This window comes from Rhineura floridana, chromosome 3 (assembly GCF_030035675.1).
Source record: "Rhineura floridana isolate rRhiFlo1 chromosome 3, rRhiFlo1.hap2, whole genome shotgun sequence".
NCBI classification, from domain to species: domain Eukaryota; kingdom Metazoa; phylum Chordata; class Lepidosauria; order Squamata; family Rhineuridae; genus Rhineura; species Rhineura floridana.
In genome coordinates, this window is record NC_084482.1 from 53,250,169 (window position 1) to 53,277,900 (window position 27,732).

Sequence of the window (27,732 nt, forward strand, 5' to 3'; positions counted from 1 at the left end):
CTCTGGACGCAGATGAAGAAATGGTCCCTGCCTCAGCAGGTCCGGTCTGATAGGAAGACGCCATAGTTCCTGAACAGACAGGTGGAGAAGCTTCAGAAACCAGGGTCTCCTTGGCCAGTACGGAGCTACTAAGATCACCTCAGCCTTCAACTGTTGGATGCGTCTTACAGTCTAACAGTAGAGGAAAAGGAAGAAAGGCATAAAGTAACTCCCTCAGCCAAACTGTTGTCACAGCATCCCATCCCTGTGCCTCTGAATGCTGAAAACGTGAGAAGAACTTTATGAGTTGGGAGTTCTGGTATGTTGCAAAAAGATCCACTTGTGGGACCCCAAAACGTCTGATGGTCTGGGAATACTTGGGGGTGAAGTTGCCACTCCGCCTCCAGGAGTGATGCCCTGCTCAGCCAGTCTCTTGTCATGTTTTGTATTCCAGCTATGTGTTGACCCAAGGTGAGACTCTGCCCATTGGAACTGAAAGTGAGCTTCCTTCATCAGGGCCCTCGATTTCATTCTTCCTTGATGGTTGATGTATGCCTTCATTGCTACGTCGTCGGTCCGCACCAGGACATGGCCCCCTATGACGTGTAGAGCAAATTTCAGCAGTGCCAGTCTCACTACTCGGAGCTCCAGCCAGTTGATGCTCTGATCCAGTCTCCTGGACTTTCACACACTCTGTGCCATGTGCAAAATGCTGCGGCCAGAGTTCTCACTGGGACAAAGAAATTTGACCATATAACACCTGTCCTGGCGCAGCTGCACTGGCTACCGATATGTTTCCGGGCCAGATTCAAAGTGTTGGTTCTTACCTATAAAGCCCTAAACGGCATCGGACCGCAATACCTGATGGAGCGCCTCTCTCGCTATGTACCTACCCGTTCACTACGCTCGACGTCGAAGGCCCTTCTCCGGGTCCCAACCCATAAAGAGGCCCGGAGATCAACAACTAGATCTAGGGCCTTCTCGGTGGTGGCCCCCGAACTATGGAATGCCCTCCCAGACGAGATACGCCTGGCGCCTTCTCTGTTATCTTTTCGGCGCCAGGTAAAAACTTACCTTTTCGCCCAGGCTTTTTAAATTTTGTAAATTTTTAAATATTTTAAATTTAACATTCTAAACTTAATATGATCTTAATTTATAAATCTCAATGGCAATTTTATTAATGTTTTATAATTGTACTATATATATATATATTTTCCACACTTGCTCATATTTTAATTGTGATTTTATTTGTTGTACACCGCCCTGAGAGCTTTCTGCTATAGGGCGGTCTAGAAATGTAATTAAATAAAAAAAAAAATGTGTGTCTCCAGGTGCGCCCCCCAGCCATAAAAGCTGGCATCTGTCGTGAGTATCTTCCTTGCTGGCGTCTCCAGGCTCACTGCCCTGAGCAGCCTCTGAGAAGACCACCACCACTTCAGTTCTTGGTGCAGAGACGAACTGATTGGAACCTGGGTCCTGCAGGATTGAGCAATTTGGTCCTTGAAGGGTATGAGTGCTTGCAGCAGGGGTTGAGAATGAAAACGGGCCCAGCTCACTAGGTCCTGACAGGACACCAGCATCCCCTGGAGTTTTGCCAGTTCTATCAGCTCTACCGCCCTGGACGAGGCCACCTTTAATGTGAGCTCCTGGATCTTGGCCACCAGCTCCTGAATGAGCCTCATGCAGTATTGGACTGAGTCTGTTTGCACCCCCAGATGGGTAATGTTCTGCGTGGGCTCCAGGGTGCTCTTTTCATAGTTCACCACAAAGCCATGGCTGGTAGGACAGGACAGAGTGGTCTGAACGTCCCTCTTGCACTGGTCCCTCAAAGGGGCCCAGACAATAATATCATCAAGGTATGCATGAACTCGCACCTCCAGGGTCCTCAAATAAGCCATCAGTGCCACTAGGACCATGGTGAAAACCCTTGGGGCGGAAGTCAGCCCGAATGGAAGAGCCCTGTATTAGTAATGCTTGTTGGCATAACGAAGGAATTTTCTGTGCTCCTGTCGTATTGGAACATGGAGGTATGCCTCTGACAGGTCTGTGGAGGCCATCCAATCACCTTGGTTGATGGCCTCTGGGATGGATTTCAAGGTTTCCATTTTGAATTTCTTGTAGGCCATTCTCCGGTTGAGCCATCTGAGATCTAAAAAGCCCTTGTCTGTCCATTCTTTTTTCAAGACGAGAAAGAAACTGAGTAGACTCCCCTGTTCCTTTCCCGAGCTGGTACTGGTTCCACTGCGTTGACGTTCAATAGATGTTGTATGGTCATGAGGAAGGCCCTGTGTTTGTCTGACTTGGTCGACTTGGGGATTCTGATGAATTTCTCTCTGGGACGCCTTGAAAATTCCAAGGAGTACCCAGAAGAAACTGTTGCCAAGACCCAGTGATCAGATGTTGTTGCGGTCCAGACTGTCTTGAAGTTGAGAAGGCGTTCCCCTATGGCTCCCTGGGGAGCCAACGACTTGGCGTCAGGATGACTGTCCCTTCTTTGCTCCCTTCTGGAACTTAGATTGGGAGGGATGAGGAGGTGGATGGGATCTTGACTGGTTGGAACTTGTGTATCTATCTTGTTTCCCCCACTGGGCCTCGTATCCTGATGATGTGCTTTGGCGATGGAAAGGCTTTGAGCTCCGAAAGGACTGAATCTGTTTAGACTTATGTTCATCCTTCTTTGCCCCTGGCAGCGCCTTCTGCTTGTCCCTAGTTTCAACAAGGACCTTTTCCAGTGGTTCCCCAAAAAGCTTGCCCCCCCCAAAGGGAGAGTTGGCCAGATGCCCCTGGGGTCCTGGGTCCACGTCCCAATGACAGAGCCACAGGTTACATCTTGCCACTGTGCTGGAGGCCATTGCCCTGGCATTAAACATCACAGCATCCCGTGTGGCATCCACTTGGAAGGCTGCTGCCAGGGAAATCTTCTTCAGACCATCTTTGATGCTCTTTGTCAGCTCTACACTGCATCAGCAGTGTCAGGGGGGGCTGGAAATTCCTGGGTCTTTGGCAGGGAAGGAAAGTCCTTAGCCAGCAGTCGGGTTGTAAATCTGCCAGGCCTATCCGAAGCGTACTTGCCGAGCGAGAAGTCCAGAAGCGAGGTCAGTGGAGGTCCGGGATCAATTGCCAAGGAGGTCAGTCAAAGAGATGCTGCAGGGAAACTAGGTCTACACAAAGCCACGCCTGACGTTGCAGTCAGCAACAAGCTGCAGCCAAGGTGTGCCTTATAAAGAGCAGGATGGACAGCAGGTGTGAGCCCTCAGCGTTTGGGCCTTAAGGAGACAGGCCTGCCTCTCTTCTGCCTGACCTTCTGCTGTCTACGTTCTGCAGGTGAGGGGGGAGTATCCTGTTCACTGTCTGTGTCTGGCTGCAGGGACTCTGCTGTCCCTGGGGTGCTCTGCAGCTGAGGGGCAGAAGGAGCTGGATTCTCAGGAGGCTCCTCCGTGTCTCCTGCTGCTCCTGGGTCTGCTGCTGTTACTCCCGAGTCGTCCTCATCTGAGGAGTCCTCTGACGGGGCCATGACACTCTTGGGAACATCCTCTCTGCTGGCCAGCTCATCTGCCCACATCTCATGTTTGCTCTGGTGAACACTGACACAGCTGCTGAGGCTCTGAAAGCAGCTCCTTGCACCTTGAAGCCTCTGTGCAGTGCCACTTTGACCCTCTTTTCACAAGCATCCTTAGGCCCTCCTACTTCCTCTGTTGGAAGAACCACAGAGGAAGAGAGAGCAACCACTGGCTGGTCCACTGCTGGCGTTCTAAGCTGTTCCATCACCACGGGGGCAAAGGAGTAATGCTTGCTAACCAGCTTGTGCAGTGGTTTATGTTTACCTGGAGTCGCCCACTCTGCTGACCACAGCTCCTGGAAAGAGACTGGGAAAGGGAGAGTAGCTATTCTGGGGTGGTCTTCTGGGAAGGCTGCTTTAGACCCCTTGAAGGAAGTAGAAGCAGCTGGATCAGCTTCCTTAGGTTGCTCTTCAGGTAATTCCAGGATCCGCCTAGTTTTGGCAAGAATTGCAGGAAAAACCTCTGCTGGGAAGAGTCTCCCCCTTGGGGGAGGGGCTTCCAATTCCTCCTCAGATAGTTCCCCTTCCTCCCTGTCTGATGAGGATGAGGAGTGCCCCAAACCTGATAGAAGCCCCAAGGCAGTGGCAGCCTTATTACTGAATCTCCTTTTGGCCCTGTGTCTCCCTTTCTAACTGTGGGAAGAATGGGCCCTCTTACACCTATGCCTGCCCTGCTGGTTCCTCCTATAAACTGGTGAGAAAGAAAAGGCAGATGAAATGGATATTGAGGAGAGAGATGAGGAGGAAAGTGTGGGGGAGGGCAACTTTGTCTGCCTCCTCTTTTTGTGCCTCTTGTGGGGGTGATGCATTCTCTTTTGAGTGGGCAACTGGGAAGTGCAGGGCCTGGGGCTGGTTCCTGACCGAGCAGTCCCAGTCCGCCTAACTTTTTTTGCCACCACTCCTTTGACCCAACTGAGAAACTTTGGGAAATCTTCCTGCCCTGGAATGGAGGGGGAGCAAAGCGCTACTTGCCTCCTCCCTCCAGTGCTCCCATGCTCACAAGGCCTGCCCCGAGTGGTGGGAGAGAGATGGTGACCACTCTTCCTCCATCTCACTATTTTGCACATGTTCACGCCCTTCCAGGGGGCTGCTAGCCATCACGGGTGAACTTTACCAGGCCCTCCTATCCTATGGTGGGGATAGGAGAGACCTGAACTGGTTTAGGGGCTTAGTGTGGCTTTTCCTGCCTTTCCTGCTACTCTTCGCAGCAAAGCCAGAGTGCGCATCCTCTCACCACTGCCCTCCCACGTGCAATCGCACCTCCCTTAGATTTAATGAGAGGCTGCAAGTCGCCAAAGACCAGCTGCTGCTGCCGCCTCCATACCTCTTCTATCAGGCGAGAAGGTGCAACCCGTGCTGCCAGCTAGGGCTCCTAGGCCCTCTGTTCTCACACTCCCCTTCCTTATCTAAAGAGTTTGGTGAGGGAAGGGGGAGGGAGGAGGAAACATCTAAGAGAAAGGATAAGAGGATTAGCCAAGACAAAGAAGAGGAAAGAAAGGTGAGGAATGTAACAAAAAAAGACAGGCTGGCTCTTAAGGAGCTCAGCCAGACCCTGACTGTCCACTGCAAAAGGCAGGGCCGGTCTGGGGGATAGGATGGCTCCTCCCCCTGGGTGAGGTAATTAGAAGATAGGACCCTGCCTGTCGCGCTGGGTTTGTGTGTGGAGGCACCATCCCAAGAATCTGAATGCTCTCCAGGAACCACTGGGGAACCTGCATCTCAAAAGAGACTGTATCACGCTAGGCACTCATACATTTTTTTTACCTGCATTCTTGGACAGACAATGCATAAATAGGTAAAGATGCATGTACAGCGTTTCACCATGTGATCCATGGGCTGGTCAGTGTACTGTTTGGGAAATATAGGGTTTTTTGGTGTATTTTTGTTACCTCCAGTTCAGGAAGAATAATAGTGCGTGCAACAATTTCTTCCCAGCTGTTTCTTTGCTGTTTTGTGGAGAGCTGACCATCAAATCGCACTGGCCCTGCAAAAAAAAGTTATTCCATCTCATTCTCTCCACTTCCCAGCATGCAGTTATTATAGGAGGGGCAGTTATGGGAAGGAACAGTTTGTTCTTACCATAAACGGTATTTCTTCATGGATGACAAGAGGTCTTCACGTGGGTAGTGTAGCTCCCTCTACAGCTCAGAGACAGGAAACGCCTCAGGAAATATTTTTTGCTCCTCCCTTGTTGTTGAGGCTCAGTTTTCATTCTTGTAAAGCTCCTATAACAACCTCAACTTATCAGAGAAACAGAACACATAAAGAAACAGAACAGCCGTTGAGAACGATATGAACAGGAAACAAGTATAGAAAGGCCCAGGTGGCTGAGCAGCCATGGCACTCAGTGATACTGTCCCATAAGCCATCCAAGGTAGGGAGGGCCATGGAGACCTCTTGTCATCCATGAAGAAATACCGTTTATGGTAAGAACAGACTGTTCCTTCTCTCATGGATGACAGAGGTCTCCACATGGGACGTACCAAAGCTACGACCTAGGGTGGGTCAAATGGAGGCAGGGCCTGTTGCAGGACCCTGCGACCAAAGGAAGCTTCTGTTGATGCGTAGAGGTCCATTCTGTAATGGCGTGTAAAGGTAGAAGGAGACGACCATGCGGCTGCCTTACATATTTCTTCTATGGAGGCATTAGTGGAAAAAGCCGCCGAGGTAGCAGCTGACCTGGTGGAATGAGCAGTAAGATTCAACGGAGTAGGCTGGTGTAAGGCTTCATATGCCATAGAGATGCAGGCTCTGATCCACCTTGCCAAAGTATTTCGTGACACCTTCTTGCCCATTGTAGGGGGATGGAATGAGACAAATAAGGAATTACATTTACTAAAGGATTTAGTCCTAGCAATATAAACGTTTAGAGCACGTCTCACGTCTAAGGAGTGCCACGTCCTCTCTCTAGGGTGAGATGGATTCGGACAAAAGGAAGGTAAGATGAGTTCCTGCTGCCTATGGAAGGCAGAGCTGACTTTAGAAACAAAGGCTGGGTCAGTTCGCAGTACTACCTTGTCCTTGTGGAACATACACAAATGTTTCTGTATTGAGAGGGCCTGTAGCTCTGACACCCTGCGTGCCAAGGTGATAGCCACCAGGAATATCAATTTAAATGAGAGGACTCTGAGAGGAACTGACCCAAGCAGCTCGAAGGGTGGTTTTTGGAGAGCACTAAGGACAGTATGTAGGCTCCATGATGGAAATCTATGTATTACCGGAGGGCTTAAGGCAGTGGCTCCTCAAAGGAACCTTTTGACAAGAGGATGTGCAGCCAGAAATGTGTCAGTGCTGGGAAGCAGGATAGATGACAGAGCTGACACTTGCAGTTTTAAGGTGTTTGGTCGCATGCCCATTTGTAGGCCTTCTTGCAAGAACTGTAGGACTTGTGTAACTACCGCCGACTCAGGAGGGGCGTTGTGTTTAGCGCACCAGGAGGAGAAAGCCTTCCATGTTGACTGATAGCTTCGAATAAAGGAAGGGCATCTTGCGGACAAGATGGTATTCACTACTGCAGGCGAAATACCTAGTGCTAATAGTCTGTTGCGCTCAATCTCCATGCGGTTAACTTGAGCCATTGTGGGTTTGGATGTATCAGGGGGCCTTGATGAAGTAAGTCCTGTCGCACCGGAAGATGGAACGGAGGTCCCTGTGCCATTTGGACTATGTCCAAGAACCAGGGATGCCTTGGCCAATAGGGGGCTATCAGGACCACTTGAGCTGCTTCTGCTCTGATTTTCTTCAGTACTCTGGACAACAGAGGAGTCGGTGGAAAGGCGTAAAGTAGGCCTGATGGCCAACTTACCACCAATGCATCTTGCTTCTCTGCTCTGCGACTCCAAAAGCGGGAGAAGAATCTCTTTGTCTGGTGATTGTCATCTGACACAAATAGGTCTATGTGGAACCTGCCAAATTTCGCTTGGAGGAACTGGAACACTTCCGTGTTCAGGGCCCACTCGCCCGGAAAGAGCTGTTGTCGGCTCAACCAATCTGCCGCAATGTTCAGGTGACCTTGAATATACTCCACTGAAATTGATGACAGGTGTCTCTCTGCCCATAGCAGCATTGAGGTTGACTTGAGGTTCAGAGTATTCGAGCGAGTACCTCCCTGCTTGAGCAGATGAGCACGAGTCGACATGTTGTCGGTGCGTATAAGGACGTCTGGAAGTGTAAGTATGGGAGCAAAGTGACAAAGGGGCAGATGTGTTGCCCTTAGCTCCAACCAGTTGATGCTCTTGGTTGCCTCTGTTGGCGTCCAACGGCCTTGGCAATGCACTCCCCAACCCTGGAGGCTTGCATCGGTGGTAATGACTGATCAAGGAGGATCTTGCAGTGGAACTCCTTTTGTTAGGTTCTTTGTCTCCGTCCAACAGGTAAGCGAGCGCTTGACTATTGTTGGGAGGAGAACACGACGGTGGGAGCGCAATGCGATGTTGGATTGAAAGCGAAGGAGGAAACTTTGGAGTGGGCGGGAATGCAAGCGCACCCATGGAGTAATCCCTATTGCTGATGCCATCATCCCTAGCAGCTTGGCAAGCAACGTTACATCTGCTGATCGAAGATGCTAAAGTGGCAGTCTTTGGGATCCTCTCTGGCAACAGGGAAATGTACTGACATGCTGTGTCTAGCGTCGCCCCCAGGTGAAGAAGCTGCTGAGAGAGATTTAAATTACTCTTTTGGGAATTTACCAAGAAGCCATGATCCTTGAGATAGCTCAATGCGACCTGCACGTCTTGTGGAGCCTGAAGGAGAGAAGTGGAGCAGATGAGGAGGAAGTCTAAATATGGGTAAATATATATCCCTTGTATGCGTAGACCCACCACTAACATCACCATGACCTTGGTGAAGACTCGTGGAGCCGACACTAGGCCAAATGGTAGAGCCTTGTATTGGAAATGGAGTCTGTTGTAGCAAAAACGGAGTAACTGCTGGTGTGATGGGGATATAGGAATGTGGAGGTATGCTTCTTTTAAGTCTATTGATGCCAGAAAGTCCTGTGGCAGCAGAACCTCTCGTATACACGTAAGGGTCTCCATCCTGAACCTTCTCTGGATCACAAACTGATTTAAGAATTTGAGGTCAAGTACAGCACGCCAGGATCCGTTTCTCTTCCCGACCAAGAAGATGGAGTAAAGACCTGAGAAAAGCTCTCCTGAGGGCACTTCCTGTATGGCAGAGATATCTAACAGGTGGTGAATTTCGTTCAGCATTGTCTGGTTTTCGTTCAGCATTGTCTGGTGTTTTTCCTTGTATTTGGCTATGGGGGAAGGAAGGAACCTTGCGGGTGGTTACTCGAAGAGTTCTATCCTGTACCCTTCCCTGACAATGCTTAGCACCCACTTGTCTTGGGTAGTATCTTGCGATCTGGAAGCAAATTGGGTCAGACGGCCTCCCACCTGCTGACCTGGCAGTGAGTCAGAAATGTTATTGGTTCTGGCGTCCTTGCCTTGCTTGAATGGAGGAGGACCTGGTGGAAGGGGCCTGGGACTTCTGTGGAAATCTCTGCCTATTCCAGTAGGAGCGGCCATACCTGAAGTCATGGGCCCTAGTAGTGATTCTGGAGCCACGAAAGGAGTGGAAGGGGTGACAAGACACCACGGAGAGGAAATAAGCTAGTCTAGAATAGAAGACAGCCAAACAGGATGTGCTCCGAGCTGAGACAGGAAATAAAACTGAGCCTCAACAACAAGGGAGGAGCAAAAAACATTTCCTGAGGCGTTTCCTGTCTCTGAGCTGTAGAGGGAGCTACACTACCCACGTGGAGACCTCTGTCATCCATGAGAGAAGTGGCAGTAGCAGCAACTATTGATAATTCACAGCATTTGTTTTTGTTAAAGGGATGGAGAACACTGATATCAATTCCTAGTCTCTTCTGCCTATATTAGCCTCCAAAAGAAGGAAATTCAGTTCCTTCCTCTGACTCCTGATACAGGTCACAATAAACATCCTTCTACACATCCGCTCATTGGCCTGGTTTGCACACAACATCAAGCCATGGTTTATTTAACAAACCACAAGTTATCCAGGAGCTGCCCCACAGATGATCAAACAAACCACAGCTGATTTCTCAAAAGTTTGTTTTTTTGCAGGTGCTCTTGCCTTGTGCCTTTGTAGCTTGCCGAGTGTCTGGGGTGGGATGGTCAAACCAACCATGGCTAAGGAAGGGTGCTGGGTTCTCACATAATGCAAAGCCACAGTTGTAAGACAACAACAAACCATGGCTTCAGATTATGGTTTGGCAGAAAACAAGCCACAGTTAAGGCATTGGGCAGGGATTATAAATAACACCTAGCCAGGGGTTTAGAACCTGCAGCCCAAACTTGGCCTGCCAGTGGTTCAAATTTGGCCCATGAAGCAGTTTTCCTCAAAACCATGCCCATGTGCCCCATATCTGACATCTTATGTGGCACCAGGTGTGGGGTCGGTAGAGACGTGGCTGCCAATGCACAATAATTCCTGCTGGGAGGAAGGGCAGGATATAAATCAAATAATAAATAAATAATAAGCCTTAAAGTACATTATTAACAGTGTATTGGCAAGGGAAATAGGCTTTGGCTGATGGACAGGAGAACTGAAACCTTCTGGATCAGCTGAGCTGAAGTTCTTCATGGGGAATTTGCATGTGGAGCTGATGCCTGCAGAAAGCAAGCTTTGCCTCTATAATCTGTCAGCTGATGGGTGTGAGAACAAAGCCTTGAGTGCTTTAAAGCACTGGGCAGTGCTTTTTGCAAGCAAGTCAAAACACTTCAGGGCTTCATAGTGTCCAATCATCTGATGTTATTGTGACAACAGATGACTGACAGATTGGCAGCCTGTCCACCTGTTAAATTTGACCGCAAGGTTAGATCTGATAAGGATCTGGCCCGTGGAGCAAAAAAGGTTCTCCATCCCTATACTAAGCCATAGGTTACCACGTTGTGCAAACCAGGCCATTAAGGGGATAAACTCTAAAGTGCTAGAACAGGTCAAAGAATTTTGTGTGTATTCCCCTGTGTTCCAGGGTGGTGCACTGAGCCATTGTTTGTAGTCAAGCCACAAGGGCAAAATACATTGACTGACTTGCCCAAAGTTACACAAGGAGTCAAACCTATTCAATGAGAGCAGCACTCTTACATGTAAATGAGCATTGCAACATTTTATGATATTTAAAAACAAGATGCTGTATGTGTGTTCTTCGCTGTATGAGTAATCCAATATTACCTACCCCAGCCAGGGACTTACACAGAACCACCAGTAATGCAAGCAGGACCAGTTTAGAAAGTGGAGAGTTAAATAACGAAAACAATATCAAATCAGGCTAAGACACAGACATGCCACTCATAGACCAAAGTTGCTGATTTTTAGACATAGATACAATATAGCTATCCTTGATCACTCCTTAGCTACTGCTTCCTCCACCAGCCTTGAAATATAATGCCAAAGTCTATGTGGTGGGTTTTATGACTGCTTTATGTGAACAACAAGATTTGACAAACACTCCTTACATTGACCTGTCTGCTGGTGAGGCTCCTTGAGAAGGCTACACAAAATGAGATGGATGACATTAGTGGTTTCGTCAGCGCTCTTCCCAAAAGTATTCATCAGTTGCTCCAAGTCCTTATAAATATGCTGCAGGAGAAAGCTCACTGGATCCTGGACCTCTGGCTTTATGATCTGCAGTAGCGACTTAAACAACAACAGAATGTGAGATTCAGAGTGACCAACATGCAGTTCTATTGCAAGGCATGCAACATAATAGTCAATCATAAGCTGGGTCTTCACACAAGTCCATTAAGTGATCTTATCTTTGGGAAGCCAGAACTCCAAGCAAATTCTCGACCATAAGTGTCCACTATTGTAGAGTAAACTGAGGACCTTTTCAGCTTCTAGCAAACATCAACACATCTATGCAGCGTGCTAACAGTCTTACTTTCCCCTTCAGTTCTGGAGTATAAATGTATTATTGAAATGTAACAAATATTTCTGCATGGATAGTTAACCACATTTTAAAAAATACTTAGGCCACAACACTGCACTCCATGAATGAGAGCAGGTCAAACAACGGCTCAAGAGAGCAATGTTATAACCTTTCTGTCTTACAAAGCAATTCACCCTAAGCAAAGCCATCATGCAGCTTCGTCTACCCTAGGTTCCTGGATGCAGGATACTCTTTGAAGTAGCAGAAGGAGTGCGACCCATGCATCTTGGGAACACTCTGGGGAACAGTAAACTGCTGGACCCAATTAGATGAGCCAGAGGATGGTCTTCACTTGACTACCTGGCCATTTTGGAGCACACCTGAAACAGTAGGTAGTGAGCAGTGCCACCTTAAGACAGGAGGAAAGTATGGCAGCTTCTCTGCAACCTATTCTCCGTGCACACAGGGAACAGGACTGTGACTGTAAAACACTAGTAAAGTAAATTGTGCCATTATTACTAGCCAAGATGCAACTTCTACAATGATGTGTATGCTATTATCTCCTTTACATGGTATTGATATGGGACTTGATTTTTCAAACAGCTCCGTTTTAGATAAGTACTCTTTAGTTTCCACACAGCAGTGCTTTTCAGAGAGAAGTATGTGGTTCTAGTTTTATTTAAAAAGAAAATACCTGGTGATCTTTTGTGGCTCCTAAAAGCAGTGCCAAATGAGTGAGCAAGCGAATCAGAATTAAGGCACCTGGAGTCATCTCCCTCTCAGATGCTACCACAGCTTCTCTTTTTCCAGGGTCTCCAAGCACATGGCCAGTTTGTGTCCTGTCTTGATTAGTCCTGCATGGAATAATACGTAGTGAATGTACACACTTGCTACAAAACATAACTTTTAAAAGATTTAAATACTGGGAGAAAGGACAAGATATAAATCTAATCAATCAATCAATAATTGCCATCTCACTAAACCCACAACAGAAATTACATACACAATGTTTTTATGTAAAATGTTAAAATATCATTTGCTATTATATTTGTTTCGTTATAATCCCCCTTTGACTTGTATACATGGCTTTATTTTTATTGCTGTTGTATTTTTAATGAAGTTTTTATCCTGTAAACCACTTTGAGATGCCTTAAAAAGGATAGTATAGAATTATTTTAAATAAATGAATAAAAATGGGAAACTGTGACTCACTGTTGATTAAGGAACATTTTTTGAGTTCCTGTGATCCTGGCTTTTTTCTGCTTTGTTTATTGATATCAGTGCAATCCTATACATGCCTACTCAGAAATAAGCTCAATTGAGTTCAATGGGAATAACTCTTAGATAGTTGTGTATAGAATTGCAGCCTAAGGCAGAATTCTCTGATTTGGACACAACAGGGAACTCAGGCTTAACACAAGCCAGGATCTTTGTGACAAAAATAGTACATGATGGGAGAGGAGAGGAGAGAGCCTCAGCTTTATAAATAACAGTTTTTGAAAAGTTGCATGTTGTTCTGAGCATGGCCATTGGAACAGGTGAACTGGAAATCAAGACAGTATCCTTGGAAGATAAGTTAGTTTTTTCTACCTCTAAAAGGTTTTATAACTGATGATTCAGGGCCCTGCTCTAGAACAGATTCACTTGGGACATCCAACATGGGTCCCACCTCCCAAGCTTTTGGGATCACTCACTCACTCACTCACTCACTCACTCACTCACTCACTCACTCACTCACTCACTCACTCACTCACTCAAACAAACAAACAAACAAACAAACAAACAAACAAACAAACAAACAAACAAACAAACAAACAAAAGATGCCATTCAGCATTCGAAGAGCATGAAGTAAAAACATACTGAGCTTTCTGAAAGTTTGACACTGCCCTGTGGTTGTCGCCTCCTATTAGAGCATTACAATCAACACAACGACCACGTTGCATAGGTTGACCGCACTGAAAGGAGAGGGGAAAAAAAGATTACAACCAGTAGCCCTGCTTGGTTCTGCTTATGCTAAAGTTCAGGTCTCTCTCAAACTGCTAAGCAATTATAAAAAAACAAGGCAAAGTTCTGTTTTACTTTGTCCTCCAGGAAGTTCTAAACAAGTCAGACTGCTGAAGAAGAATGAATTGCTACTCAAAATATATCAGAGTCCTTTTAAAAAAATAAGCTAGAATACAAACATTAGTGAAAACACTTACCTCTCCAATGGTGCAGGGATGACCATTTGGACATGCTGATTTGAAAAAAAGGAAAGGAAAGGAAATCAGCACAACGGTACTATGAATGGAAAAAAGAATTCCAACCTATTCTCAAGAACGCATCCCTTGTCCTATAGTAGGCTGGACTTGCAGCAGCCATGAAGTGGAACAGGGAGCAGAGAAACATGATGTGCAATGACCATGTCATCACACATCTTTAACTAGGCAGTTCCAGGGAAGAAGTACATTGGTAGCAGCCAAACATTTACAGTAATGGTTTGTTTGGCCTTCGAGTCTTCCTAAATAGCTACACCATACAGTACAAAAAGGAAACAAGTAATCTGTCTGTTCACCAGCTATAGATTATACAGAAATCCATGGGCTATTCAGTTTTTAACACTCATTTCTTACAAAAGAAAGAGGGGCACACCCCTCCATTTGTTGCGTTCCTGCATCAGATGGGTATAACAGCATGTGGAACAACATACCAGCATGACTAAAAACACCAATCATTCCCCATGTTTTCTTTCTACTTCTAGCAAAACTTGTGTCCCATGATATGTTGTTCAGTAAAGCAAGTTATGAGACTCACAGACAGGGTTTTTAGTAGAGAGAAGGAAACCTGAAACAAAAGAGTTAAGCAGAGCAGAACAGAGTGCCAGGTTTGTCAAGGTCAGCAGCTGGTTGGCAAGGGCAACCGGGTAGATAAGAAGGGAACTCACAGAAGCTCGTGTGTGGGGGAAAGTCGTTTAGAGAGAGAACTGTGTTTAATGTATTTTGTCAGTAAAGACTCTAACAAGATACTTGCCTGGCCTGGCTTATTTACTGGATCTATTCAGCACCAGAATTGCTTACTTGTTCGGTATCTATACGCACGCACCGACAGAGGTTATGGGCCCAGTAAGGGGTTCAGGTGTCGTTTACGTGACGTTGTCGCAGAGGAAAGAAAGTGCAAGAAAGAGGCAAGTAAAGAGTGGACAACATGGCTGTAAACCTGTCATCCGGGATGCCGATGGAGAGACTGAATGCTGTAAACTACTCCAGCTGGAAATGGAGAATGAGAGCAGTTCTGATTAAAGAAGATTTGAATGACGTAGTGGAAAACCCCCCTCCGGCAGCTCCTTCAGCAGCGTGGACGACGAAAGATGAGAAAGCAAAGGCTTTTATTACTCTGGGGCTGTCTGATTCTCAACTGTTGCTGGTGAGTAATGAGCCGACAGCTAATCAAATGTGGGAGAAGCTAAGAGCCGCTCATGTGCAGCAAACCGCAGGGAGCCGGCTGTGTTTAGCGCGGAAGCTTTATCAGATGCGTTTTACAGATGAAGTGACTATGACAGAGCATCTGGCTGAATTTCGTAGATTATTTGCTGAGCTTCAGGATAGAGGAGTAAATCATAGTGACATTCAGATGGTCTATATACTGTTATCTTCATTTGATCGAAAATGGGATGTACTGGTCTCTAGTTTGGAAACTTTACCAGACGGAACTTTAACTCTGGACTTTGTAGAGCAGAAACTTCAACAAGAATGGAACAGGAGACAAGAAAGTAAGAGGACTGAGTTAAAAGAGACTGAGGCTGTTCAACAACAACAATATCAAAGAAACAGGCAAGAGAATAAAATATGTTATTTTTGTGGGTCCCGGGGACATATACAGAGACATTGTTTAAGTAAGAAGAGAAGTAACAGGGACTTTGGACATCGGAAACCAAGTGTGAACTTTATTGCTGAGGAGGATAATAAACTAATTAACTCTAAATGGCTGTTAGACAGCGGAGCATCAAACACTTTGATTAATGACTCAAGCTTGTTTTACACATCAAAGCCAGTGCAAGAGAAGATTTACCTAGCTGATGGCTCGACTCAGGATGCAATTGCAAGAGGCACGATCAGGTTAAGTAATTTGGGAACTATATTGACAGATGTGTTATTGGTTTCTGGTTTAAAATATAACATTCTATCAGTGAGAAAACTAACTCAAATAGGTTGTAAAATTACATTTGAAGGGAATAGATGTTTTGTGCGAAAAGATGGTGAAATCTGTATGCAAGGGAAATTGCAGAACTTAATGTATATAGTAGAGAATAAGCTTGATGAACCCACGTGTGCCTGGATAGGAGTAAATAAAAACATACATGAGAACTGTATACATGAATGGCACAGAAAATTAGGGCACGCACATTTTGAGAAAGTGAAAAATACCCCAAAGCATAGTCAAGATTTGGAACTAACACATTGTGAGCATGTGGATGAATGCGAAGTATGCTATAAAAACAAAAATGACAGTGGCTCCAATTAATCAGAGCGTTGAAAGTACTACCACGAAACCTTATCAGCTTATACATGTGGATTTGGCTGGACCTTTCCAGTGTTCAAAAGGTGGGGCAAGATTTTATTTAGTGATTGTAGATTATTTTTCCAGATTTACACATGTATTCTTGTTGAAAAAGAAAAGTGAAGCAGAAGATAAATTAAAGGCATTTATACAGAGGACAGAGACACAATATGGGATTGTTATCACAAATATCAAATCAGATCAAGGAGGAGAATTTACCAGTAATTCATTTAAAACATATTTAGAAAAGAAGGGAATAATCCAAAGTCTCACTGCTCCCTTCAGCCCATTTTCTAACGGAACTGCAGAGAGGAGGAACCGGTCGCTGCAAGATTCAATGAGAGCCATGCTGGCTGATGCAGACATGAATAACACCTATTGGGGAAAATTCATTCTGTACACTGCTTACATACAGAACCGCCTTGTGCACAGAATAATAGGCATGTCTCCCTATGAGAAATTGACAGGAAGAAAACCCAGGGTAAAACACATAGAGCGTTTTGGAGCAAAATGCTGGGTGCATGTTTCGAAGCAGAAAAGACATGGTAAATTGGCCCCAAGAGCTCAAGCAGGTCGTATTTTGGGATTTCAGAATTCATATTATAGAATTTGGTTGCCTGAGAAACAACAATTAGTGTTAAGTAGAAGCATAAAAGTAGTAGACAAACCTTGGAAAGATAGTCAAACAGTAGTACTTGATGATGCAAGCAAGCAGGAAGCAGCAGATGCTCCTTTTGGGCATCAAATACCATTAAGAGCCGCATTGACTGACTTAATTCAGAGTGGCAAACGTACTGTGAAAAGACTGAGGAGTGAAGACATAGCAATGCAAGATAAAGAAGTGCCAGGTACTAGTGCAGGAACAAGTGCAGACTCAGGTTCAGGACCAAGTAAAATTGAGAGTGATGAAGAAATGGAAATAGATAGTGTTAGACGGTCAGAGAGAAAAACGAAAGGAAAACCACCTCATAGATTCACATTTAACGTTACACAAAAGAATGATGAGACGTTTGAATATCCTGTAGAATGGGAAAAAGAAGGATCAATAGATAAAGAAACTATGGGTTTAATGTGGAAATTCTGTATCGAAGAATGAAAATGTAAACGAAATCAAATAAAGTCAACAGACATGCTGTATGAATAAACTGTGTGAATAAAGAAACAAAGGAACAGAAATGGAAATGTAAATAGATACTGTAATGAAACAAAAACCATGTACCCATGTGTATTGAAATGGAAAGTTAATATTGTATAAATGAAAACGGAACATATAGTTTTGTAATCTGTGAGTCTCAGGTGGGGGCTGTTGTTCAGTAAAGCAAGTTATGAGACTCACAGACAGGGTTTTTAGTAGAGAGAAGGAAACCTGAAACAAAAGAGTTAAGCAGAGCAGAACAGAGTGCCAGGTTTGTCAAGGTCAGCAGCTGGTTGGCAAGGGCAACCGGGTAGATAAGAAGGGAACTCACAGAAGCTCGTGTGTGGGGGAAAGTCGTTTAGAGAGAGAACTGTGTTTAATGTATTTTGTCAGTAAAGACTCTTACAAGATACTTGCCTGGCCTGGCTTATTTACTGGATCTATTCAGCACCAGAATTGCTTACTTGTTCGGTATCTATACGCACGCACCGACATGATAAGGTAAGCTCCTGGGAGCTCAGTGTCTCAGCAGAACAATATTCTGTTCATAGTGAACAAAATTCTGCCCTTCTAACAACCAACTCTACTAACACATTTTCATTACAGAACTCGATTTCAAAACATTTCTGGATGATTTCAGAGATAAATAGGATGTTTCCACAGATTATTACCAATCTGCTAGTTGATTCCATGCAACACACCGAAGTATCTGTGGAAGTTTCCCTCTTTCACTTGTACAAAGTGTATTGTAAACATGTTCACAAATACTTCTGGTGGCACTACTACTGGATTCTTTTTAAAAGGACACACCAACATTACCACATTCCTATTAGCCTAAATTGATACTACAAAGTAATTTGACTGAAGAATAGTATCTGGAAGCAACAAAATCAAAATTTCCCCGTACCTTGGAACATTTCCACTTTCTGAAAAACACCACTGGAAAAATGACTCTCTCTAGTTTACTCCCAAGGTTGGATATGGTACTTACTATACCAGTGAAGTCCTGCTGTTGCCTCCCAGTTCACAGCCTGAGCCAGTAAGTCTTCCGGCATTGTTGGCAGAAAAGCATTCTGGAAAGACAGAATATTGAAATGGTACTAGAATAACCACCATGTCCCACCTGTGCATTAAGATTTTCAACTGAGGGCCTTCAGCAAGTAATGGCATGCGGACATGCGTGTTATGCTTACACACAGGAGAGGACTTTTCTGTGGTGATAGCCTGACTGTGGAATACATTACAATGGTATTAATACAGCCTTTGCAGTGCCAGGTGAAGACTTTTTCTGGGCATTTTAAAGGGGCCACATTTGGTTTTTAGCTGGTTTGTTTTAATGATGGTTTAATATTTTGCTTTTTTATATATTATTATTGTATGCTGCTCTCGGTTCCTTTACAGTTTAGACATATTTTAAATAAATAAAATAAAAAATAGTATCTTCTCTCACTGCTCTGATCTGATTGACCCAAAGAACTTGATAAACCCCAGATACAGTAAACTCTTCCCCCCCCCAGCTAACCAAGGAGAAGGAAACGGAGAGATTACAGCAGGGGTAGCCAATGTGATGCTCTCCAGATGGTGTTGGAGTGCAACTCCAATTATCCCTGCCCAATGGCCATGCTGGCTGAGGCTGATGGGAGTTGTAGTCCAACAACATCTGGAGGGCACCATGTTGGCTACCTCTGGACCAGGGTATACCATCAATTACTCCAAAATGCAAGGGAAATAGTAGAAAAGGAAATGCAAAGCAATAATGACTGAGGGAACTTATAGTAATGCTAAAGGAAAGGTGAATATATACTTCTTTACCTGCATGGTATGAGGCAAGAATGCCAGATTCCTTAGAGGTTCAAGGGTTCGACTCTGGCAAGACAGTAAGACAGCAGCAGTGTGAACTGCTATTTCAGTCACTACCCTCTTGTGACTGGAATCCTGGGGGCTCAGTGTCAGTGAGGAGAGCCTGTTGTCCACCAGAGATTCTGCAAATGTCTCCAGTTCTGGAGAAGGAAGAACTTTGGAGCTTTGGAAGAACCCTTTAAGGACATCACATTGCTGAAATAAGAAAAAAAATATTTTTTACAAAAAGTAAAGTTAAGATTTGTCAGCCAGCCCCCTTCATTTTTCATATGGTTAACTATGGGCGTCATATATCTGGAAGATGATGATTAAAACACATATAGGTCAGAGCCTTTCAATGGATTTACAAATGAGAGCTGCTGGGGAAAATTACAACCGATATTTGCTCAGTCCTATAGTTTATAGCCTAAAGCTCCTGCTCTCCTCAAACAGCAGCACTTGTGTACAAGACAGCATGCTATCTGGCACTAGGGCAAGGCATTTACCTCTTGCTTAGGGTGAAAAATCTGGTCCCTGCATCCATAGAGAGATGTGAGCTCTCTGAAAACAGCCAAGAGAAAATGAACAGCCTGGGCAGACTTGGAGCCGTTGCATGCCTGAAATGAAAGACACAAGTTACCAAGACTGGGAGGTGGGGAGAAAGAAAGATTACCAATAGTGAAACTTCCATCTTTGGCTAGTTGCAGTCATAGATGTTAATGCAGAATGAAGAATGAAAAGATACTAAGTCACAAAAATTTTTACTAGCGCACCAGTCTAAACCATCTATATTAGATATATTTGTGGCTCAAAATGAAACAAAAGGTTCCCAGTTTGTTAGTCAGTAAGATCTCATGAACTGTAACAAATGGGATTTCCCCATCTGCCAAGTTTCTCCTGTAGGTAGTAGTCCCACCCCAATCAATTGATTGAAGAAAATCAATCACTGATAATAAGATCCAGTGTTTCTAATATGACAGATGCAGTGCAGTGAAGGTCAGATCCTATTTTACTACCCTTGACATTCCAATCAATGGTAGAACAGCTTGTCATTTGATAAGCCCCAAGAGAAAATAAGTTGGACAACTTAAAAGGCATCAACAGTAAGCAAGACAGCCTATTTAATATACCCCAGATATACAAACTACGGAAGGAAGGAAAAATCGACAGAAGTATATGAAGTCAGACTAAATGGCTTTACCTTCAAGGCTGCTGCAATGCCATCTGCCTGGCATTCTAACATTGCTTTCCCCAAAGCATCACGCACCACTCTGTAGTTTTTGCCACATACCAGGAACCGATCAATCTGACTGTGCTGATTTGTCTGAGGCCCACAAAATACAAATTCCCATTTTTAAAAAAGTAAAAATACAAAAGCAAATTCTAAAGAATGCGATCTGCCCAATACAAGGGATATCTTGCAACTGAACTTCAACCTTCTGGAGGGTAACAGATGTCTGCCCAATCATTCTACTTCATCACTAGGTTCTCTAGGCGAGGAAACATATTTTGCTTAGAGTCTCAATGTAAAAAAAAAATTTATTTTTACAGATTTTATTTTATTTTTACAAATTCCCTCCTAACACCCACTCCTCATGTAACGAAGCTACTGCCCAGAAATCAACATCTAGAATTTGCTAATGACAGAGACAGATGCTTCCTACCTGTCGCTGTTGAATTATTTCCGATGGAAAAATCCAGTGACACTGATGTTCATTGGAAAGCCTCTGTGTGAACTCCATCCCATACTGGTTAGTAAGCTTTCTGACAAGGTAAACTCTATACCAGTCATTTTTAGTCTGACAGCAAAACTGGCTCACTCTTTGCAGGTAGAGCTGCTTCTCTTCTGGTTGTTTACTACCGTCTACAGAGAGAAGGGAAATAAGGTTATTTCCTAATGATGCTAACCTATTCATAGGTGGCAATTTTAGAAAAAATTGAAGTCAAATATCCTGCAAAGCTTTGCACATGAAAGAACATCACACTCTAGTGGCAGTTCCAGAAGACTACAAAAGTACAAATATGTGGATGGAAAGGACAAACCCATCCTGTAATTCGTTTATCAACAGGAACTCTTTCATACAACAGTTCTGTGGTACCTGTGCATTCCTGTTTGGTTAACATAACCTCACTTGCCTGAAGTTCCATGAAGTTCAAAGAGCAGCTCTGCAGCCCTATCCATGCACAGACGGATATGGGCCACTCCCTGCAAGTACTCAATGGTGGCTTTTTGAGAGGCCTCATGGCGGCTCCTGCACCACTCTAAGTAGTTTGCCAGGAAGCGCCCATCTTCTTTCAGACAGTTTGCCTTGCTCTCCTCAGAGGAGGCTCCAGATTTCTCACACATAGAATCCTGGGGAAGAAAAGAAAAAGGGAAGTGTTGTTTTCCAATTACATCTAAGGGATTTCACACCGTACATGTTTATACTTTTAGTTTGCATCTATAGTTCGTACTTTGACTTTTTTTTGCTTCCTAATGGTTTTTTTCCCCCCAGAAAAAAATCTGGAATTTTTGGGCAAAGCTTGAGTTGTAGTGCAATCCTAACCATGTCTACTCAGATATTAAGTACTACTGAATTCAATGGGGCTGTTTTAGTTTGTCCTCCAGGCAGATAAGGGGGATTAGGATTGCAGCTTTTTTCTAAGTGAAACACTGCTCAGACGGAATGTTCAATACACAAATGCAAACCACACATTTCCATATGTTTCCAGAAGAAGTCATGATCACCATTATGGCTTGCAACTTGCTGCTGTTTAAAACAATGAAAACCGTGGAAAATTATTACTAAAATATGTATTTGCAGTGAACTAGCAAAATACACAAAACTATTTAAGCTGATGCTTATGCAAAGACTGTGTACAGGCTTTATAGAGTAAGGAACTTACTTCCTGTCTACCTGATCCAGCAGTTGACAGCTTGGCAAATTTATAAACAAAATGGGTGGGGTAAGCTTAGATGATATCTATTATTTTTCTTACTTCACTTGTTCTTGTTCCACAGAAGTCAACTAATTAGTGGAAATGACTAAATCAAATTATAAGCAGTTTCTGATCTGGTCTATTTCCTTCCAATACACATGTGCAGCAAGCAATTAGAGCTCTAGAATACCTCTTCCCATGTCTCTGAAAAGTTAATTCTGGAATTTTACCACAGGGCCAGGTCACCCCCTCCAAAGTAAACAAGGAGATGGAAAAATAATGTATACTTACTTCAAGGCAGTTGACAAACAGCACATACAGTTTTGTTTTATCATCTTTGTCTATGATGCAACTTGATTCTGCTTCTGATAAGTATTTTTGTACGTAGACTTTCACATCACTGAAGCTACAGAAACAGAGAAACCTCTATTTATTAATGAAAAAACATGTTCTTCTATATTCTACACATGAAAGGCAACCTTCATTGTCAGTAGTATGCATTTTAGATAGCTGTATAACAGGGTTGAGGGAAGAGCTGGCAGAGTTTCTTCAAAATGATAGCTGAACCCATTTATTATTATTATTGAAATTTCTATCCCTTCCACCTCAAATGAACCCAGGGCAACAAACAAGGGACAAAATAAAACACTTAAAACATTAAAAAAAACTTTAAAAACATCTTAAAAAGCAATTCCATCACAGATGCAGAGTGGGATAAGGTCTCTATTTAAAAGGCTTGTTGAAAGGAGGAGGTTTTCAACTTGGGGCAAAAAAATAATAGAGATAGTGCCTGTCTGATATTAAAGGGGAGGGAATTCCAAAGGATAGGTGCCACAACACTAAAGGTCCATTTCCTATGTTGTGCGCAGAGTGCAGTTATTGACTGGGTATATAAGAGTAAGACGATTTTTCAGGTATACTCATCCCAAGCTGCATAGGGCTTTGTACACCAAAACCAGCACCCTGAGCTTAGCCTGGGAACTAATGCACTGCCAGTGAAATTCTTTCAGAGTAGGGGAACATGTTTGTGATATCCTGCCCCAGTGAGCAGTCATGCCGCCACATTTTGCACCAGCTGCAGCTTCTGGACCAACCTCAAGGAGGTTACCAGTGTGTGGATAACAGTGGTCAGGCTATCCCGGTCCAGAAACGGCAGCAGCTGTCTTACTTAATGAAATATATATCAAATTTTGCACTAATTCTATCAATAAATAACAGTGGTCAGGCTATCCTGGTCCAGAAACAGCTAAAGCTATCTTACCAGCCAAAGCTGGTAAAAAGCACTCCTAGCCACTGAGGTCACCTGGGCCTCTAGTGACAAAGACAGATCCAGGAGCACTCCCAGACCATGAACCTACTATTTCAGAAGGAGTACAACCCCATCCAAAGCAGGCAACTGACCAGTTATCTGAACTCGGGAACCACCTACCCACAGCATCTCCATCTTTTAGGATTTAGAGTCAGTTTACTGGCCCTCATCCAGCCCAGCAGGCCTTGCATGGCCTCTCCAGAGTCAGATAGTACCAAGAAATAGAGCTGGGTATCATCAGCGAACTGCTGACACCTTGCCCCAGATCTCCTGATGACGACTGCAAACAGCTTCATATAGATGTTAAACAGTATTGGGGACAAGAGGTACCCTGTGGCACCACACAGCACAACTGCCAGGGGGCCAAAAGACAATCATTTAATGCTGTTCGCTGAAACCCAACCCAGAGATAGGATTGGAACCACCGTAAAACAGTGCCTCTGACACTCATCTCAGTCAGCTCAGAAGGATACCATGGTCAATGGTATCAAAACCTGCTGAGAGATCATGTAAGAATAACATGATTGCACTCCTGTCCTTCTCCCAATAAAGATAATCTATCAGAGCAACCAAGGATGATTCCGTCCCTGTCAAGCCCCAGCTCCCTTAGGGGGATCAAGGAGGGGGGCTGGATGAGCTTCAGCTCTCTCAGCCAAGGCAAGGGGAAGAAGGAACAGTTTGTTCTTACCGTAAACGGTGTTTCTTCATGGATGACATGAGGTCTCCAAGTGGGTAATATAGCTCCTCCTACAGCCCAGAGACAGGAAACGCTTCAGCGAATTTTTGCTCCTCCCCTGTTGCTGAGGCTCAGTTTTCTTTTCTTGGCTAGCTTTGACATCAGCCTCAGCGAATAAATAAAAATGAACAGTATAACAGACAGAATGTAAGCAACGTGCTCAGAATTAGTTAAACGAACCAAACAATGTTAGCTGGTGCGAACTAAAGGATACAGAACTCATGGCACTCCTTGACGCAGTCCCAACCCTTAATTATAGAGTGGGTGGGCCTTGGAGACCTCATGTCATCCATGAAGAAACACCATTTACGGTAAGAACAAACTGTTCCTTCTCTCATGGATGACAGAGGTCTCCAAGTGGGACGTAACAAAGCTTAAGACCTAGGGTGGGATAGACGAAGGCAGGACCTGTTGCAGGACCCTGCGTCCAAATGAAGCCTCAGCTGAGGCATATAGGTCTATCTTGTAGTGCCTTGTGAACGTGGTAGGAGAGGACCAGGTGGCCGCTCTACAAATATCGGCTATTGGAGCATTTGTGGAAAATGCCGCCGATGTAGCCGCCGATCTGGTGGAATGTGCAGTGATGTGTAAAGGAGAGGTCAAATGAAGTGTTTCGTAGGCCAAGGATATACAAGCCTTAATCCATCGTGCCAAAGTCGCCACAGACACCTTTTGTCCCAATGTGGCCGGATGGAAGGAAATGAACAAAGAGTCAGACCTCCTGAAGGGCCTAGTTCTATTTATATATATATTTTAGTGCCCTTCTGACATCAAGGGAGTGCCACGCCCTCTCTCGAGGATGAGTAGGGTGAGGACAGAAAGAAGGTAGTATAATGTCCTGTTGAGAATGGAAAGGAGAGTTAACTTTGGGTATAAAGGTTGGGTTAGTACGTAGAACAACCCTATCTTTATGGAAAAAACACAAGTGCTTGTCGACAGAGTGCCTGCAACTCTGAAATTCTGCGCGCTGTTGTTATAACAATTAGAAAAATTATTTTGAATGAAAGTATTCTTAACGATGAAGAACTTAGAGGCTCAAATGGTGGTTTTTGTAATGCCGAGAGCACTGTGTGCAAGTTCCACATCGGAAAACGATGTTTGACTGGTGGACTAAGAGTCGTAGCTCCACGGAGAAACCTCTTCACAAGTTCGTGAGAGGCTAAGGAGGGAGCTCCCTGGACTTGTAAAACAGAAGATAAGGCTGATGCTTGTCTTTTCAATGTATTGGGACGTATGCCCATTTGAAGTCCATCTTGCAGAAAGCGTAGCATGTCGGGTACCTCTGCTCTTTCTGGATTAATGTTCGACTTAGAGCACCAAGTTGAGAATGCCTTCCAGGTACCTTGGTAGCTACGAATGGTGGAAGGCCTCCTAGATGCCAGTATGGTACACACAACTGCTGGGGATATGCCTGATGCTAACAATCTGCTGCGTTCAATTCCCAGGCGGTCAATTGAAGCCATTGTGGGTCTGGATGGAGAAGAGGACCTTGATGGAGCAGATTGGGATATGAAACAAGTCAAATGAGTGGCGTCTGAGACAGTTGAATGATGTCTGAAAACCACGGACGTCTTAGCCAATATGGTGCCACCAACACGACGCGAGCCCTTTCTGATCTTATCTTTTTTAATACTCTGGAGAGCAGCGGAGTTGGAGGGAATGCATAGAGTAGCCCTGTCGGCCACGTTGCCACTAGAGCATCCTGTTGCTCTGCCCCATGGCTGAGGTAGCGGGAAAAGAAGTAACGAGTCTGGTGGTTCAACTCGGATGCAAACAGGTCTACTTTTAATTCGCCGAACTGGGATTGAAGAGAGAGAAAGACTGCTCGGTTGAGGGACCATTCCCTGGGAAACAACTGCTGGCGGCTCAGCCAATCGGCTGTCACATTCAGATGGCCCTGGATGTATTCTGACTTGATTGACGTGACATGGTGTTCCGCCCACGATAGCATTGTCACTGCTTCCAGATGCAGGCTTCATGACTGGGTCCCTCCTTGCTTGTTCAAATGAGCCCGAGTCGTGGTAGTGTCCGTGCGAATCAAGATGTCTGGTAAATCGATCTTGCTCACAAAGTGACGCAGGGCTAGGTGTGCCGCCCTGAGCTCCAACCAGTTGATGCTTTTCCTAGACTCTTGGAAGGACCAACGGCCCTGGATATACTGCCCCTGGTAATGAGCTCCCCATCCTGATAGACTCGCGTCAGTGTTGATGACGGATCGTGGAGGTTCCTGGAGAGGAACTCCCTTTGTGAGTTTGTGTAGATCCACCCACCATAGAAGAGATTGTCTGGTCTGCTGTGAGAGAAGAACATAGCGGTGGGAATGTAGTGCAATTTCCTTCTGGAAACGGAGAAGCATCCATTGAAGTGGTCGTGAGTGTAGTCGAGCCCAGGGAGTAATGCCTATGGCCGAAGCCATCATGCCGAGCAGCTTCGCCAGTGTCATGAGATTGATTGAACGGGACCGAGTCCCCATGCCGGCCAACCCTGTGATCTTTCGAATTCGTTCCAAAGAGAGGGACATGGATTGAGTTGTCCAAAAATGCTCCCAGATGTACTAGGGTCTGCAATGGGATGAGATGACTCTTCTGAGAATTGATTAAAAACCCATGATCCTTCAGATGAGCCAAAGTGATCTGGACAACTTCTTGAGCTCGGGGAAGAGAGCCAGCCCGGATTAAGAGATTGTCCAAGTAGGGATATATGTGTAGTCCCTGCAGTTGAAGGACGGCTATCAGAGTCACCATTACCTTGGTGAAGACTCGTGGGGCAGAGGCTAGACCAAAGGGCAGGGCTTTGAATTGAAAGTGGTTGCCGTTGTAGTAAAAACGTAGCAGGCGTCTGTGTGCAGGGCAGATAGGTATATGCAGGTAAGCATCTTTCAGGTCTACCGATGCTAGAAAGTCGTGGGGCTGAAGTGCTTCTTTTATGGAGGATAGAGTCTCCATCCGGAATTTTCGAGTGATCACAAATTGGTTCAGAAATTTGAGGTCGAGTACCGCGCGCCAGGACCCCTCCTTCTTCTTGACCAAAAACAGGATAAAGTCCTGAGAAGAACTCTCTGAAAGGAACCTCCTCTATGGCCGAAATGCTAGGCGGTGAATTTCGTTGGAAACTGCCTGTTGTTTTACCCCAGACTTGGAGACAGGAGAAGGAAGGAACCTGGCTGGCGGATACTCTCTCATTCTATTTTGTACCCTTGCATGACTATTCTTAATACCCACTTGTCCTGGGTAGATTGCTGCCACTGTTGGGAGAACTGGCCTAGCCTGCCCCCTACTGGCAACCCGGTGGGTGAGTCAGAAGCGCTGTTGGTTCTGACGCCCTTGGCGTGACTGAGTTGAAGGACCCTTGTAGGAGAATGGTTGCTGGCTTCTCTGTTGGAACCATTGTCTGTTCCAGGAGGGATGGCCTGATCTAAAATCACGACTCCTGCCTCCGAATCTATTCCTGCGAAAGGACTGGTAGGGCTGGGATGATTGAAAGGGACGCCTGAAGGAACGGCGATCATCTTTCTTCTGAGATGGCATAATTCTCTTTTTGTCTCTAGACTCTATTAAGATGTCCTGTAATGCCGTGTCCCCAAATAATTTGGAACCCAAAAAGGGCACAGATGCCAGATTAGCCCTAGGGGGGCATCTACATCCCAATGATTAAGCCAAAGGTGTCTGCGAGCAACCACTGCATCCACTATAGCTCTATACGAAAATTGGGAAGCGTCCATAGTTGCATCCGCTATAAAGGTAAGTGATCTAGAAACTTTCAATAAAGATTTTCTCATTCGCACGGGATCTAGGGACATATCGTCCAAAAGATCCTCTACCC

General features: G+C 45.0%; 1 protein-coding gene across 6 annotated transcripts in view; it reads right to left on the reverse strand.

Moving 5' to 3' along the window:
• RNF213 (ring finger protein 213) overlaps positions 1 to 27,732 on the reverse strand; it is a 231,935-nt gene that overhangs the window by 22,120 nt on the left and 182,083 nt on the right. For 5 of the 6 annotated variants that reach the window (XR_009761276.1, XM_061615791.1, XM_061615789.1 and 2 more), the window contains exons 46-57: positions 22,157 to 22,271; positions 21,083 to 21,299; positions 20,611 to 20,810; positions 20,148 to 20,270; positions 19,453 to 19,563; positions 18,920 to 19,162; positions 18,099 to 18,180; positions 13,638 to 13,672; positions 13,297 to 13,391; positions 12,130 to 12,289; positions 11,023 to 11,203; positions 5,428 to 5,522 (exon numbers count right to left, since the gene is read on the reverse strand). Coding sequence is in view for 5 of the 6 variants with exons in the window: in XM_061615791.1 (XP_061471775.1) it covers positions 5,428 to 5,522; positions 11,023 to 11,203; positions 12,130 to 12,289; positions 13,297 to 13,391; positions 13,638 to 13,672; positions 18,099 to 18,180; positions 18,920 to 19,162; positions 19,453 to 19,563; positions 20,148 to 20,270; positions 20,611 to 20,810; positions 21,083 to 21,299; positions 22,157 to 22,271 (1,657 nt within the window). In the remaining variant the exon portion in view is untranslated. Of the gene's footprint in view, positions 1 to 5,427; positions 5,523 to 11,022; positions 11,204 to 12,129; positions 12,290 to 13,296; positions 13,392 to 13,637; positions 13,673 to 18,098; positions 18,181 to 18,919; positions 19,163 to 19,452; positions 19,564 to 20,147; positions 20,271 to 20,610; positions 20,811 to 21,082; positions 21,300 to 22,156; positions 22,272 to 27,732 lie in introns of those variants that run through there. The other variant, XM_061615793.1, reaches the window with a different exon arrangement.